The 16614-nt window shown below is 41.1% G+C and overlaps 2 protein-coding genes across 7 annotated transcripts in view; one reads left to right on the forward strand and one right to left on the reverse strand.

The window, feature by feature from the left end:
• Window positions 1-16614, forward strand: part of NAALADL2 (N-acetylated alpha-linked acidic dipeptidase like 2) — a 1473645-nt gene that overhangs the window by 1212670 nt on the left and 244361 nt on the right. The gene's annotated exons all lie outside the window — the stretch shown is intronic.
• On the reverse strand, window positions 695-15959 carry LOC144338953 (uncharacterized). The gene is made up of 4 exons (XM_077991019.1): window positions 15763-15959; window positions 8344-8512; window positions 2736-2967; window positions 695-946 (listed from the first exon to the last, which is right to left on the reverse strand). The coding sequence occupies exons 1-4, from the start codon at window positions 15957-15959 to the stop codon at window positions 924-926; spliced, it is 621 nt and encodes a 206-aa protein (XP_077847145.1). The 3' UTR covers window positions 695-923.

Below are 16614 nucleotides of genomic sequence, written 5' to 3' on the forward strand. Positions count from 1 at the left end.
AGGCTGGTCTTGAACTCCTGACCTCAGGTGATCCACCTCCCTTGGTCTCCCAAAGGGCTGGAATTACAGGCGTGAGCCATCGTGCCAGGCCACAAAAGCCCTTTTAAAGTCTTTTTTCATACTATATCTTACAATCAAGGGAGTCTTAGAATTGGGAACACATAATGTATAGTTCAGAGGGAATTTTAAAAATGTAACATTTCACGCCTGTAATCCCGGCACTTTGGGAGGCTGACGTGGGTGGATCATGAGGTCAGGAGATCAAGACCATCCTGGCTAACACAGTGAAACCCTGTCTCTACTAAAATACGAAAAAATGAACCAGATGTGGTGGCAGGCGCCTGTAGTCCCAGCTACTCGGGAGGCTGAGGCAGGAGAATGGCATGAGCCCGGTAGGCGGAGGTTGCAGTGAGCTGAGATCGCAGCACTGCACTCCAGCCTGGGTGACAGAGCGAAACTCTGCCTCAAAAAAAAAAAAAAAAAAAAAAGTAACATTTATTTTTTGGAGAGGTGCCTCATTCACAGAAGTACAAAAGTAATAAGCAAATAGACAATGGAAAGTTTTTCTTCTAAACCCATTCCTCACACCAGTGTTTCTCCCTATCCCGGCCCGCGGGATAGTCAGTGTAGGCCCTGGAGGAGGGGGTGGGAATTTGGGGAACAAGAGACACGAGAAATGGAGACAAGACAGTGCTCTGATCAAGTCTCGTTTAATGGTGGTAATGCAATGCCTTATATACATTTGGAGGGGAAGGGGTTGGGCTAAGGCGGAAATGACCTCATTGCGGAAGGCGTGGCCAGATAGGCTTCGGTTTCTCCGGTCGGATGTCATGTTGCGCCTGCACTGTCAGGTAGTCTTTTCGCGGGCGCGGGAAAAATGAATGAAGAAGAAGCAGGAATAGCGCCATCTTTTAATGGCGGTATTAATACAGGGAAGAAGGTAAATCTAGGGAGAAGGTGTGGGGTGGAAATGAATATAGCTCAGGCGTTTAATCTTTAATTATTATTCGCTATGGCCGGGGCGTGCAGCTCCGGACAGGTCCCCCTTTTTATATTTTTATGATAAGAAAACCCCTCGGGAACTGCGCCTGTCTTAGGTTGGGTCAACTCACCCCCACCTTCTAGGCCCGTCATGGGATAAGGCAGCAGCAAGGGCGGCCCTCCTGTCTTAGGCTCCGATGGAGATAGTGTCCTCTTACCCGTCATTGACTGTCCAGTTCAGCACACAGGGGAGGTGGTCTTATTAAGGTAAATAAGACTCACCATTTTCAGTCATCTCAAGGCGATGATAATGAACCTGTATAGGTTTGGCCTGGAAGGCCTCGATTTGTTGTCTGACAAATGCCATAAGCTTATTAAGGATTATAGGCCCGAGAGTGAGGAAGAGTAGAAGAGTGAGTAAAGGACCAAGAAATGGCAGGAGATAGGGGAGAAGTCCATCGAGTCCAGTCCATAGTGGATTGGCGGCCAGGCCTTTTCTGCGCTTTTCTAGTTCTTCTTGCAAAGTTTTTATCTTATCTCTGATGATTCCGGATTTGTTGGCATAAAAACAGCACTTTTCCTGTAAAGCCAAACATATCCCTCCCTGTTCTGCCGTTAACAAATCTAGACCTCTTCTATTCTGGAGAACTACTTCAGCTAACGAGTCTACTTGGTCTTGTAAATCTTGTATAGTACTGGATAAGGTCCGTACATCTGAAATTAATTGATTGGATAATTTAGTATATTGGGTTAGTGAGACTCCTAGGCCTGTGGCTCCTGTAGTAAAAGCAGTGGTGATTCCCAGTCCAGCCAACAGGGAATAAATTGTATGGCTCGTTTCGGTCTATAAATAAAATGTTCAATAGCGGGGATGGGGATAGGTTCATCTCCAGGGATGATATCAATGTCGGGGAGAAGAATGGCCAGAACACAAAGCCCTGTCCAATTTGTAGGTAGATACGTATATGCCATGTTGTTTCCACAAACGAAAACCGAGCCATTTATAGCACACAAAGGGTTGGTGGCATTGATTATGGAAGTACAGTTGCCAAACACAACATAGCCTAAATCAATTTCTTTAGTGTTATTATATGATGGTGAAAAGAGGCAAGAGGAATTAGAAAACGTCATCGGTTGAACTAAGAGGGGGGAGGTAATAGGACAGGAATTATTTACTAAGGATTCATTTGAGTAATTGACATAGGGCAATGAAAGGTTAGGTATGGCTAGAGGAATAGGGGGGCCCATTTTAAGACAAAGCCAACAATCGTGGGCCAGGCTTGTATTGGACATTTAAAGTAAATTGTAAGTAGCATTGAGGATATCAAAGGTTTGGGCATCGAGCCTAAAATTATCTCTAAGCTCAGGCAGGGCTAAAGGGTGATATTGAAGTTCAGGATATGGAGCTTTATGAATTTCTTCTAATTTTTTCTGGATGGTTTTAATTCTTGCAATATCTAATGGGCCTCCTCCATCAGAAATGTGAATGGGGGTGGTAGTGCTCCAACAAACAGGCTTTCCTTTTTGGCCGTTACAAGGAGATTGTACAAGTTTATTAGTGGATCCTAATACTTGTACGTCATTGATGCCTCCAGTTTGTGTTTTTAGTAACGTGGCCGTATAATATGTTCTATTGCCTGATTTGCATTGTTGATAGGAGGTATAACAGGAACTATGTACAGAAGATTAGAAAGAGCTACAAGGGCATTCTAGGAGCGGCCCGCTAGGTGAGGTATCTCTTGGGGTAGACTTACATTTCCATAACTGGTTTGGCATTAGGTAAGCTGTCTTGCCCGTGCAGGTCACCTGGGTGATTCTATCTGACGGAGGTTCAGATATTTGTCCCCCTCTGCAGTCACAAGGCTGGCCGTATTGTTTTCGTAATAGTTCTTTTGCCTTACGAGGGTCACCAAAACCTGCATAGACTGTCACTATGTTATATAGAGCGATTATTCTCCAAAGGAATTTCATGTTAGGCTTCATTTTCTGAAAAACAAGAAGGAAAGAACTTCTCAGGGAGATTTATCTTCCCTGGACTGACAATGGTTATGATTTATTTGTCTTACCAATCTTTCAGGCAGCCATCTGGCTGCATCATTTTTTTGTGAGAAGATGCATACTGAGCCTCTTCCCCAAATTAAAACTGGATCGGGGCCATGCCATGAACTATCAAGTGGATCTTTCCATTTTACCATTGCAAACTGTTTTTGAGATTCAGGATGCCAGAAGCGGTCGGCAGCCGGTTTTCCATGACTGTCCAAATTTAAAAAATTAAGGATAAACAGGGCATGATTGAGTATGTTTCTGGGGGTACCCTTCACGGGGTACCAGCTCCCCCCTTTTAATTTTGTGATAATAGTTTTTAATGACAGATGAGCTCTTTCTACTATACCTTGTCCTTGGGGATTATAGGGAATGCCTGTGGTATGTTTAATTTGTAGGGTATTACAAAATTGTAAGAAGGTTTTGGCTATATAACCGGGGCCATTATCTGTTTTGATTTGTTTGGGTATTCCTAAAATAGAAAAGCAGTGTAATAAATGAGCTATGACATGTTTGGTGGCCTCTCCTGTTTGGAGAGTTGCACTGATGAATCCACTATAGGTGTCTATGCATACATGGATATATTTTAGTTGACCGAGCTCTAAGTGGTGAGTAACGTCCATTTGCCAAATTTCATTGGGGATGAGTCCTCGGGGGTTAACTCCTAGATGGGGAACAGGTAAATATGTTATGCAGTTGGCGCATTGTTTAACTATTTGTCGAGCTTGTTCTCTGGTAAGTTTAAACATAAGTCTTAAGGTTTGGGCGTTTAAATGATGTAAGGCATGTGCTTTTTGCGCTTGTTGCAAATTGTCTGTAGTGACTGTGGCTATGGTTTTTGTTGCCGTGTCAGCTGTTGCATTACCTTGTGTTAGAGGTCCCGGTAATCCTGAATGTGCTCTAATATGCCCAAGAAAAAAGGGAGTAGTCCTTTTTCGGATAAGTTGTTGACATTGTAAAAATAGGTTAGCTGTGTCTGAAATATGTTTAATTTGAGACACGGTCTCTAAGAGGGGTATTGAATGAGCCAGGTAGGCGCTGTCTGTATAAATGTTAAGTGGCTGACAAGGAAAAGCTGATAGTGCTGCAATTATAGCTTGCAATTCGACCAGCTGAGCTGATGTATAAGTGGTCTGGAATTTAACGACTACATTATTGTAAGTGTAAGCGGCAAGTCCTGTGGAAGATCCATCAGTGAAAATTAGTAATGCGTCATTGAGAGGTTCTTTACTGGTAATATGGGGAAATACAAACACATGAAGTTTGCAAAATTGAATAAGTTTGTTAGGTGGGTAATGGTTGTCAATTGCGCCAGTATAAGAAGCGCAAGCAATTGGCCAGGCTTCCGTATTTTGTAACAGCCAATGGATGCGTGATTGAGTGTAGGGCTGTATAATGGTAGAGGGTTCTATTCCAAAGTATTTTCTACTGTTTTCTCTTCCCAAGATAATTAGATCAGCTATGGCATCATAATAAGGCAACAAAACCTTTTTAGGGGAGGAGGGCAGGTGTACCCACATAATGGGATTGTTCTGCCAAAATAGGCCAGTAGGGGTTATTGTTGTGTTAAAAATAAGGAATATTAATGGCTGAGAATAATCAATACCGGTAACAAATTGTGTTGCAATGGCATGTTCTACCTGTTGGAGTGTTATTAATGCTTCTTTAGTAATGGACCTGGGGGATTTTGGATTAGAGTCTCCTTTTAATATATCGAAAAGAGGTTTTAACTCTCCTGTGGTGAGCTTTAAGTACGGTCGAAGCCAATTTATGTCTCCCAGTAATTTTTGGAAATCATTTAAAGTTTTTAAATGATCACGACGTATAACGGCCTTTTGATTAATGATTTTGGGTCCATTAATCTGGAAACCAAGATAAGTGTATGGATCTTGTAATTGTACTTTTTCTGGGGCTATTTGTAGTCTGGCTGCTGTTAACTCTTGTTTGAGTTGGGCGAAGCACTGTAAGACTTGTTCGCCAATTTCTCCTGCTATTAAAATATCATCCATATAATGTATAATATACATTTGTGCCCATGTTTTTCTGACTGGCTCTATAGCGGCAGCTACATATTTTTGACACAAGGTAGGACTATTGGCCATACCCTGAGGTAAGACTTTCCATTGATAGTGCTTCATTGGTTGTTTAAAATTTGTAGATGGAAGACTAAAGGCAAATCTTTTCTGGTCAGCAGGGTGAAGGGGAATTGTAAAAAAGCAATCTTTAAGGTCAATAATGATTTTAAAATATTTTTGAGGAATCGCAACCGGTGAAGGCAATCCTGGTTGTAAGGCACCCATAAGGATCATAGTGATATTTACTGCTCTTAAATCTTGTAAGAGTCTCCATTTACCAGACTTCTTTTTAATAACAAAAATAGGTGTATTCCAAGGGGAATTACTTTCCTCAGTATGTCCTGCTGCTAGTTGTTCCTGCACTAACTGTTGGGCAGCACTTAGTTTATCATTGAGTAAAGGCCACTGATCAACCCAAACGGGCTCATCTGACTTCCAAGTAATGGGGTCAGCGCACTTTTGGGGTGCAGGTATGTCAGTGGCCTGAGCTAAAAATTTCCAAACCCCTTTTTATCAAGTTGTCCTGAAACCAGTATAGGCTGTGGGATACCGTTCTCTCCTTTTCCAAGACCTTTACCAGGGGTGTATCCTTGAGTTAACATTTGTGCAGTAACTATATCATTTGGACTACACATTATAATTTTCATTTGAGAGAGCAGATCTCGCCCCCAAAGGTTAACAGGTAGGTAAGGGATGACAAATGGCTTAATGAGGCCTGAATTGTTTTCTTTATCTGTCCATGTTAGGTATTTAGAACTTTGTTTAGGATTACTGCTTTGTCCAATTCCTCTCAAGTGAGTTAAAGTTTCTGTAGTAGACCAATGAGAGGGCCAATCTTCCTGTTTAATGATAGTTACATCAGCCCCTGTGTCTATTAGTCCAGTGAATGCCTTCCCGTCTAACCATAAGGTTAGAGAGGGTTTTTGATTTGTAATTGGTTGCACCCAATATATATCTGATGATCCGAAACCTTTTATATTTCTATTAGAGTATTGGATATTATTATCTGTTTTAACCAAAAGCAGCAGGAGTAACTGAGCTATTCTAACTCCTTGAGGGACAGTAATAATACTATCAATAGCTCTGGCCATAATTTTAATTTCTCCTTCATAATCATTATCGATAACTCCAGGGAGGACTTGTAAGCCTCTCATGGTGACACTACTTCTTCCTAAAAGTAGCCCAAAAGTGTTAGGTGGTAAGGGTCCATATATTCCGGTATTTAAGGTTTGCGGTCCCATTTCAGGTGTTAGTATTGTGTGGGAGGTGGAACTGAGGTCCAATCCTGCACTTCCTGGGGTTGCTCTACTAAGTTTTGAAATGGATTGCTGTTGCTGGCTGGAACAAAGCTGACTGCCCCATATGCTTGTTTCGGGGCCTGAGGCTGGCCCCTCATCCCATTTCCCTGCCTGGGGGGTAAAGGATTTCCTTGACTGTCAGTTTTAGATTTACATTCGTTTGCCCAGTGCCTTCCTCTTTTACACCTTGGGCAAAGGCCTGGGATTTTTGCTTCTGGACTCTTATTTTGGTTTTCACAGCAATCTTTTGCAAAGTATCCCCTTTTACCGCATCTAAAACATCCCCCTTTATCTTTACCTTTGTTAATGAGGAAATCTCTTACTGTTTGGCCGCTAAAAGCGGCGGCCATTGCTAGGCCTTGTTGATATGAGGGCCCAATATCTGAACAAAGGCGAATGTATCCTGTTAAATCTGTTTTCTTTCGATAAGGTCTGATTGCCGCTTGGCAGGCGGGGTTAGCATTTTCATAAGCTAACTGTTTAACATAATCTACACCCGTTTCTGCATTTCCAAAGATTCTACCTGCCGTGATCATAAGTCTATGCACAAAGTCTGAAAATGGCTCATCGGGTCCTTGTTTAACCACTGTGAGCGAGGCCCCTGGATCTCCTTTAACGGGAAGTTTTCTCCAGACTTTTGTAGCAGCAGCCTGGATTTGTGAGAACAGTCCAGGGTCATATTGCATTTGGGCCTGAGTGTCTGCATAATTACCTGAACCAGTTAACATATCAAAATCCCAACCGTTTCCTGCCTGTTGATTTCTTTTAGCTGTATCTCTACAATTTTCAAAGAACTCTGACTTCCAAATTAAGTGGTCTCCCCCAGAAAGAACTGCCCTGACTAAGGTATTCCAGTCTGTAGGAGTGAGCCAATTCTCAGCTACAGATTCCACTATAGCAAGAGTATATGGAGCAGTAGCCCCATACTGAGAGGCAGCAGTCTTTAACTCTTTTATAATAGTAAAATCAAATCCAGTATGATGCCTCCAAGCCTGTCCCTGTTCGTCTATGGTTTCAGTGACCGGAAAAACGTCTTTGGGGGAGGAGTCTTCTCTATGTCGGCTAGCAACTAACCCCCCTCTTGGAACATGTTGTCCAGGCCGCTGAAGTGGGCGCAAGGAACCCTCCATAGCGTCTGAGTTAGGTATTTTTTCATTTCCTGTTTTTAGCTTTTGGAGCCTAATTATCAATGATTGATGTAACTCTTCAAGTTTAATCTGTTCTTCTAGTTGAGCAATTTTTTGCTTTAATTCTTCTTTGGGATCTATTGCTGCCATAACAATGGGTGCAGAAGCCTCATTATGTGTCTTATTATATGGGGGTGGGTATGAAGAACAGGGAGGCAAATCAGGGTTGTGATATTTAGCCGCCTCTTCCTCTAAATCATCCCAATTTATATCCGATTGATTAGGCTTATTAATTTCCTCCTCCTTTTGAAGCATCTGTAAAATTGGGTATTTTTTTGGTTTGTTTTCGTGTGGTATTTCTTTATCTGTTACAGAAGGAGACTTGATTTCCTCATGATCACTTTCGAGGGAAATGAGATCTTCCTCTGTATCTTGCGGAGGCTTTGTGAGGTTAGAGCGGGAGCTAACCTTTAAAATATGCTCTGTCTGAGCGACCGCAGCCATGACTTGCGGATTGGCCTCCTTCTTATCTATTAAATCTCTAATGAGGTTCCAATAAGAGAAGGCGGTTACAGGAATTTTTTCTGGCCCAAAAGTATTATAATAGTCCTGAAAACAATCCCCTACTCTACGCCATCTTTCAATATCAATAGTTCCTTCCTGTGGGAACCAAGGGCAAGTGTCTTTTACAAAATCAAAAAATTTAAACAAATCATTACCTTTAACCTTTACTCCTTGTATCTTTAAAGCCTCTTTTAATTGTCCTACATATATTTGATGTTGGCTTAATTCTTGTCCCATTTCGGACGCGTCACTTACCTTCGATTCTGACGCGGCAGGTTCCCGCGGTGATCGGAAGAGTTTGACTCCTTTTGTCTTCGTTAGCGGTCGACCGTCCTTTGGCGTCCTCTTCCTCACGGAGTCCCTCGTTTCCAGGTCCCTGTTCGGGCGCCACGTATCCCGGCCCGCGGGATAGTCAGTGTAGGCCCTGGAGGAGGGGGTGGGAATTTGGGGAACAAGAGACACGAGAAATGGAGACAAGACAGTGCTCTGATCAAGTCTCGTTTAATGGTGGTAATGCAATGCCTTATATACATTTGGAGGGGAAGGGGTTGGGCTAAGGCGGAAATGACCTCATTGCAGAAGGCGTGGCCAGATAGGCTTCGGTTTCTCCGGTCGGACGTCATGTTGCGCCTGCGCTGTCAGGTAGTCTTTTCACGGGCACGGGAAAAATGAATGAAGAAGAAGCAGGAATAGCGCCATCTTTTAATGGCGGTATTAATACAGGGAAGAAGGTAAATCTAGGGAGAAGGTGTGGGGTGGAAATGAATATAGCTCAGGCGTTTAATCTTTAATTATTATTCGCTATGGCCGGGGCGTGCAGCTCCGGACATCTCCCCAGAGGCAAATGGCATTTGTACGTATTAGAGCATACAGACTTTTATTTTTAATGTTTGAAACGCAAATGTTATCTTACAGAATATCTCTGCACATTATTTTTTATGTAAAAATGTATCTGGGAGATTGTTCATTATCAGTGTGTAAACAGATTCATTTTTCTTTCTAAAGACTATAATTTCATTATGTGTGTGCAATCTAATTTATTTAAATTTTGTAGAATTCGTATTAATTTTTTTCCTCAGTATGAGGCACTAGATTTCTCACATCCTTCAAGACACAGTCCATATTCAAACAAACTTGGCAAAGGTTTTTGGGAATAAATATAAAAGTCACTTTATGTGTCTTTTATGTATAAAGGCATTTATAATAATTTTTCTAAGTAATATCAGTTCATCATTCATTTTTTATATCAGCTTATCCTTCTTTTTTATGTATTATAGAAGCTAGCTATTTGTGAAATAATTTGTAAATATTTTTCCAGGCTTTCATTTATGTTTGTGTATGGTAATTTTTGTCATACAGAAAAAAGTTATAATTTTATGTAGTAGGACTAATTAATTTTTTTTATCTTCTGGGTTTGTGTCATATTCAAACATGTCTTTTTCATTCTGAGGCTGTTAAAATTATCTTCCATTGTTCCCACCACAATTTTATGATTTAGATTTTTACATTTTAAAGATGGATTCATCTGGAATTATTGTGGTGTAAGATACTGTAGAGTAGGTACTATTTTATTACTTTAGTGGAGGTTTTTACTTAGATGCAACAGTTTGGTTGAATTATGAATATTTTCTAATGTTTTAACTGTTTTTATTGTTACACAAAGTCTTAAGTGGAGAGAGAAAAAATGAAGAAATCTGTCTTCTTCCATCTTGTGACTACTGGTGAGGGATCTTAAATTGGTCAGAGAAGAGGAAGAGGAAATGAAGGTCGGTTGTTGAGAGAGTAGAGAAGAAGATACCAGCTAGAAGTTGGAGAAAAAATAAGAGCAAATATTTTCGTGTTTCTCTATTTTTCTCTTAGAGATTGATCTTTAAAGCACTCATTAGTGCATAATGAAATTTTAAATCTAATAAAAAGTATTTCAAATATAAAAGAACATTTTTCTATATCTGATAACAAGATTAAGGTTGTATAAATTAACAGAAGAGAGATAAGAATGAGAGGGTGTTTTTCAATTTGGCAATGCTACTTGTGTAGAATAGAAGATGAGCAATTTTTCACTAAAGCTGAAAATACTTTTTGTTAACATCCAGTAAGTAGGTTTTAAATCTTTGAAGAAACCCTGAGAAATTGGAGATTTTGAAAACCCCATATTATGGGTTGAATTTTTCTCCTCACTCTGTCACCCAGGCTGGAGTGCAGCGGCATGATCTCAGCTCACTGCAAGCTCCGCCTCCTGCATTCAAGCAATCCTCCTGTCTCTACCTCCCAAGTAGATGGGACTACAGGTGTGTCTTTACACCCTGCTAATTTTTGTATTTTTGGTAGAGACACAGTTTCGCCATGTTGGCAAGGCTGGTCTTGAACTCCTGACCTCAAGTAATCTACCTGCCTTGGCCTCCCAAAGTGCTGGGATTACAGGTGTGAGCCACCATGCCCGGCCCTGAAAATTTCTATTTTATGATAAGATGAAATCTGGTTTTCTTCCCGTACCCAATTTAATCTTTAATAAAGGCATTGCAAGTTATATATATTAATTTTTAATTTTTTTTTACTATTTTGGAGATATTTTGTTTATGAGAAGCTCATTAGATGTTGGCATTTAGAATAACTTAAATAAACTTCTAGTATACAATAGGAGAAAAAGTCAGTAATCATAACCTCTTATTTCCTATCAAAGATTATTAGAAGATATCTGTAATGCATCATTCAATATGGGGTATTGGGTTCACATGTTGGCATAAAAATACAAGTTAAATAAATGAAGAATACATGGCACACACAGTAAATAAATATTGACAACAATTATAGATGTATAGTTTGTTACAACTAGATCTGGTGATGCAATATGATAAAAATCTAAAAAAACCCATGGAATCCTAAAAAGGACAAATTTAGAAGTAGTTTAATTCCCATGCATTAATGTGGTTTGTGAGCTGGATATATCAATATAATACATAAAAAAGAGCATTGCATTTGAAGTGAAAAGTTCTGAGATTAAATCTCAATTCTATTAATTTGGAGGCCTTAATTTTCTAATTTGCAAAACACTCTATTTTGCTAGGAGAGTTTCCCTGCTGTGGGCTATTTTGGCAAGCTGCTAAGTCCTACATAGACCCAGTCTCAAAAATTGTGTTTTAAATGCTTCAGTTAAAATGCACAGGGTTACAAGGAAAGCAATGATATTAAACTGCAATTACCTAAGTAACATACAAATTTGCATTTTTGCAATATATAGGCTTTTTAAAATTAACACATTAAATGACAAAAGTCAGCAAAGTGTCTTATAACTGCAATATGTCCAAATTAGTGATAATTTCAATTGATATTTCAATGTTTTGGCAATAACTGAAATATGATACGAAAACATCTGATTTTATTTGGTTACAAAGTTACAAGTACTACTAATATTGTAACAAATGTTATTCGGTTCCTGGCCTATTTCATAATTGAATGGAATGTTGCATTTCAGTTAGAAGCAAGTGAAAATAAAGATGCTTTTTTTTTTTTTTCTTCTGGTTTACCAAGTTCACAGATCTTAAATTCTTTCTGTGGATCTCGGGATAAGAACCTTTGGGCATTAGGATCTTTAGGTTGTTTTCTCAGTTTCAAATATAATGATTTATCCATGATCCTTCAATTGTTTACATGTTCACATTGCCCAGGACTACATCTATAAAGTTCTAAACTAAAAATGTTATAACAAAATTTTGTCAAATTACCTCCAGCTAACCAAATAACACAATTCTCCTCACTACCATTAGTTAGAAATTAAAGTTTAATTTTTCACTAGTTTTAATGAACATTTCTTAACAAACAAAAAGGTGACCTACCTATCATCTAAGACTGCCTATGTTAGTCAGAGTTCCCCAAAGAAACAAAATCAATAGGATCTATCTTGCTATAGACTAAATGTTTGTGTCCCCTCAAAATTAATACGTTGAAGACAAAATAACATGTTGATGTTATTTGCAGGTTGAGCCTTTGGAAAGTACATAGGTCATAAGGATGGAGCCCCAGTGAATGACATTAATGCCCTTATCAAAAGAGAGGTAGATACAAGATCTCTCTCTTTTTCTGCTCGTCATCATGTAAGGATACCATGGGAAACTGGCATCTGCAAACCAGGAAGAAGGCCTTCTCTAGAACTTACCATGATGGCACCTTGATGAACTTCCCAGCCTCCAGAGTCATTAAAGATATATTTCTGTTGTTTAAGCCACCTGTTATGGCATTCGGTTATAGCTGCCCAGACTAACCAATACACACATACACACACACACACACTTTATATATAAATACATTAACAACATGTAATTACATGGTAATATATAACTATATGAATTTGTGTGTGTGTGTGTGTGTGTGTGTATGTATTTGTACATATAAGGATATTTATTATAAGAATTTGGCTCACCAAGTTATGATGGCTGACAAGCCCAGAGATCTGCGGTTGGAAAGATACAGAACTAAGAGAGACAGTAGTGTAGCACTAGTCTGAGTTTGAAGGTCTGAGCACCAGGAAAGCTATTAAGTTTCAGTCCAAAAGCCAACAGGTTTGACACCCTTATAAAGCTTATTTTTGGGGGGTTCTGAACCAAAGAAAGGAAAAGATCGATGTTGTAGTTCAAGGCGGTCAGATAGAAGGAGTTCTCCCACTCCCCTTTCTTGTGGGAAGGTCATTCAGGTCTTCAGCTGATGAGATGAGGGGCGTCCACATTGAGGAGGGCAATCTGCTTTACTCAGTCTGTCAATTCAATGTTAATTTCATCTAATAACACTCTCATAGACACTCAGAATGATGTTTGACCAAATATCTGGGCATCCCATGGCCCAGCCAAGTTGACACTTAAAATTAACCATCACACAGCCCTATAGCAAAAAATCATTCTTTAAACATCATTGGTATCATTGTAATAATTGGTACATTAGTATACTGTAAAAACCAGGAAAAACAGTGAAATAAATTATTTCTACAAAATTGAACTTACAAAACTATAACTGAAATGAAAGTGACTTAATTTTATTATGGGATATAGACTATGGCATTTTTATTTTGAGTGCTAAACTTTTCTTGCCGTTCAAGTAAATAATCAACTTAGATTTCCTATGCATGTAAATGCTTATGTACGCAGGAGAAAGCAGAATGTGGGGAAATAAAACATTTGAATTATTAAACAGATTTTTTAAATACTTTTAGAAACTGGTCAATGTGTCCTGGCATCACTATTTAACTAATGCAAATATTGACTTATTTTTTTGTTATCTCACTTACATGATCATTTGCTATGAAGTTTTGCCTTTCAGTTTAAAATTGTACTTGCAAAGAGCATGCAGATTTAGGAGTGAGGTAGTGATTTCATTTCAGGTCTTCTATTGACTTGTGGGTGGAAAATTAAGCCAGTGACATAACCATGGTCCTTGCCTAAACTTGCTCATTTTATGAACTGGAATAAAAATTCTTGTTATCAAACATTAAATATGAGGCATTTTGAACTCCTTGGATGAAATTCTTAATATGCATTTACTCAGCCTTGTAAATAAATTTAAAAAATTAATTGACCTGCACAAATTTGTTGCCAACCTCCCCTCTTCCATGGTGCTTAACTTCCAGTAAAATGAAGAAAATTAACATTTCTTCCTACTTGTCTCTCAGATATTAACGCTTATGAGGGTTTAGTAGATCAATGTCTGTTACCTCACATGGATCTATCATAATCCACTGAAGTGCTGAGGAAAAACAATTCACATTAGGATTGAATATAGATTTACGATCACTTCAGGTCTGTGAATTTGGCCTTAAATTCATTACCTTAAAGTAATGAATAATGAAGATTTAGATAATAGTGTTTCTATGCCAGGAATGTTTTTCTCTTAAGGGAAATCCCTAGATAAAATGACCTGGGGGAAAAAAACTTCTCAAATCTGCAAATTGGGTTCCTGGCTTTTGGGTTATCTGGGCAACTTGGGCTATCTGACTTTTTAACTTTGAAGCTAGTTAGAAACAAAAGCATGAAAAGACAAAATGAACACAGGCTTGAGGGTAACATGCTACTTCCCCTCATCACTGGTTAAATTAGTGAGAGAAGGAAGTAAAGAATGAAGTAGACAAAGAGAGAGGAGGAGAGAAGGTTGTGTGTGGAGTGGGGATGGGGTGGTGGAATGGTGAATTAAGTCCTCTGCAAGGCCATCAGAGAAACTCGGTTCAGTAGGTGAGAAACAGGCTCCAGGAGTATTCCTCAGGAAACTGTGTTGTCCCTGAAGTCCCCATCTTGGTTTGGCTTTCTTGAAGCATTTTCCCTCCCTTTGGGCTTAGGACATGAGGCGACTCAAAAGTTAAGTGCTCCCAGCATGGGTCATGCAACCCTTTTTTTCTATATGCTGTCCCCTCTCCACAAATAGTCCACATGTAGCATCAGATATGTAGTTTAATAGATCTTAACCCTCAAAATAAAATTGTAAGATATATCTAGATAATGCTCACTCTGTTGCCTTCTTAGTTGGTTTACCGCCCCCCTGCCCCTGCCCCTGCCCCTGCCCCCAAAAAAGTTTTTGTGTGGCAGAGGCAGCAACATAAACCTTTAGGGAAAAAAATTCGACTTTTAAATAAATAGGCAAGGCAGAGCAAACTATAGTAGGAAGAATGCAGAAATATTTGGGGGAGTGTAATCTTGAAAGCTGAATGCTGCCCTTTTGATTTACCTGAACAATACAAAACATGTAAATATGTGCTTAAAGGAAACCATGGAAATGGAATGCAATGAAAATACTGAAGTTATATAATAGTGTGTCGGGAATTGGTGGGTTCTTGGTCTCACTGACTTCAAGAATGAAGCTGTGGATCCTCGTGGTGAGTGTTACAGTTCTTAAACGTGTGTGTCTGGAGTTTGTTCCTTCAGATATTCAGATGTGTCTAGAGCTTCATCCTTCTGGCGGGTTCATGGTCTCGCTGTCAGGAGTGAAGCTGCAAACCTCCGTGGTGAGTATTATAGCTCTTAAAGGCAGTGCGTTTGGAGTTGTTCTTCCTGGTGGGTTCGTGGTCTCACTGGCTTCAGGAGTCAAGCTACAGACCTTCAGGGTAAGTGTTACAACTCATAAGAGCAGCGTGGACCCAAAGAGTGAGCAGCAACAAGATTTAGAGTAAAGAACAAAAGAACAAAGCTTCCACAATGTGGAAGGGGACCCCAGAGGGTTGGCACTGGCTGGTTAGGGCTGCCTGCTTTCATTCCCTTATCTGGCCCCACCCACATCCTGCTGATTGGTCCATTTTACAGAGAGCTGATTGGTCCACTTTACAGAGAGCCGATTGGTCCGTTTTGACAGAGTGCTGATTGGTACCGTTGCAATCCTTGAGCTAGACACAGAGTCACAGAGTGCTAGTTAGCTAGATGCACAGTTAGCTAGATACAGAGTACCTACCGGTGCGTTTACAAACTTTGAGCTAGACACAGAGTACTGATTGGTGCATTTACAATCCTTGAGCTAGACACAGAGTCACAGAGTGCTAGTCCTCCAAGTCTCCACTAGGTTAGCTGGATACAGAGTACCAATTGGTGTATTCACAAACCCTGAGCTAGACAGAGTGCTAATTGGTGTATTTACAAACCCTGAGCTAGACACAGAGTGCTGATTGGTGCACATACGATCCTCTGGCTATATATAAAAGTTCTCCACCTCCCCATCCAGTTCAGGAAGCCAGCTGAATCCTGCACCAGGGCTGCAGGTGGAGCTGTCCACCAGTCCCGAGCCACGCCTGCACCCTTCAGCCCTTGGGCTGTCCATGGGATCGGGTGCCAGGGAGCAGGGGGCAGTGCCCGTCTGCGAGGCTCAGGCCGGGAGGAAGCCCACTGCAGGGGAAGGAGCTCAGACATGTCGGGCTGCAGGTCCTGAGCCCTGCCCCGCCGGGAGGCAACCAAACCCCCCGTGAGAATTTGAGTACAGTGCCGGCAGGCTGGCACTGCTGGGGGACCCGGCACAACCCCTGCAGCTGCTGGCCTGGGTGCTAAGCCCCTCACTGCCCTGGGCCGTCGGTGCAGGGCAGCTGCTCCGAGTGCAGGGCCCGCCGAGCCCGTGCCAGCAGGAACTCACACTGGCCCGCGAGCACAGCCCTGGTTCCCACTGGTGCCTCTCCCTCCACACCTCCCCACAAGCACAAGGAGGAGGCTCCAGTCCCAGTCATCCCAGAGAGGGGCTCCCACAGTGCTGTGGCAGATGGAAGGACCCCTCAAGCGTGGCCAGAGTGGACACTGAGGCCGAGGAGGCCCCGAGAGTGAGGGCTGCTAGCACTTTGTCACTTATCAATAGTGAGAGGTGACAATGTGCTGGCAGCCCTCACTCTCGGTGCCTCCTCCACCTGGGCATCCGCTCTGGCAGTGCTTGAGGAGCCCTTCAGCCTGCCACTGTACCGTGGGAGCCACTCACTGGGCTGGCCGAGTCTGGAGTTGGCTCCCTCTACTTGCTAGGATGTGTGGAGGGAGAGGCGCAGGTGGGAACTGGGGCCATGCGCGGCACTCACAGGCCAGCGTG

The sequence above is a fragment of the Macaca mulatta genome, chromosome 2 (genome assembly GCF_049350105.2).
Source record: "Macaca mulatta isolate MMU2019108-1 chromosome 2, T2T-MMU8v2.0, whole genome shotgun sequence".
Lineage (NCBI taxonomy): Eukaryota > Metazoa > Chordata > Mammalia > Primates > Cercopithecidae > Macaca > Macaca mulatta.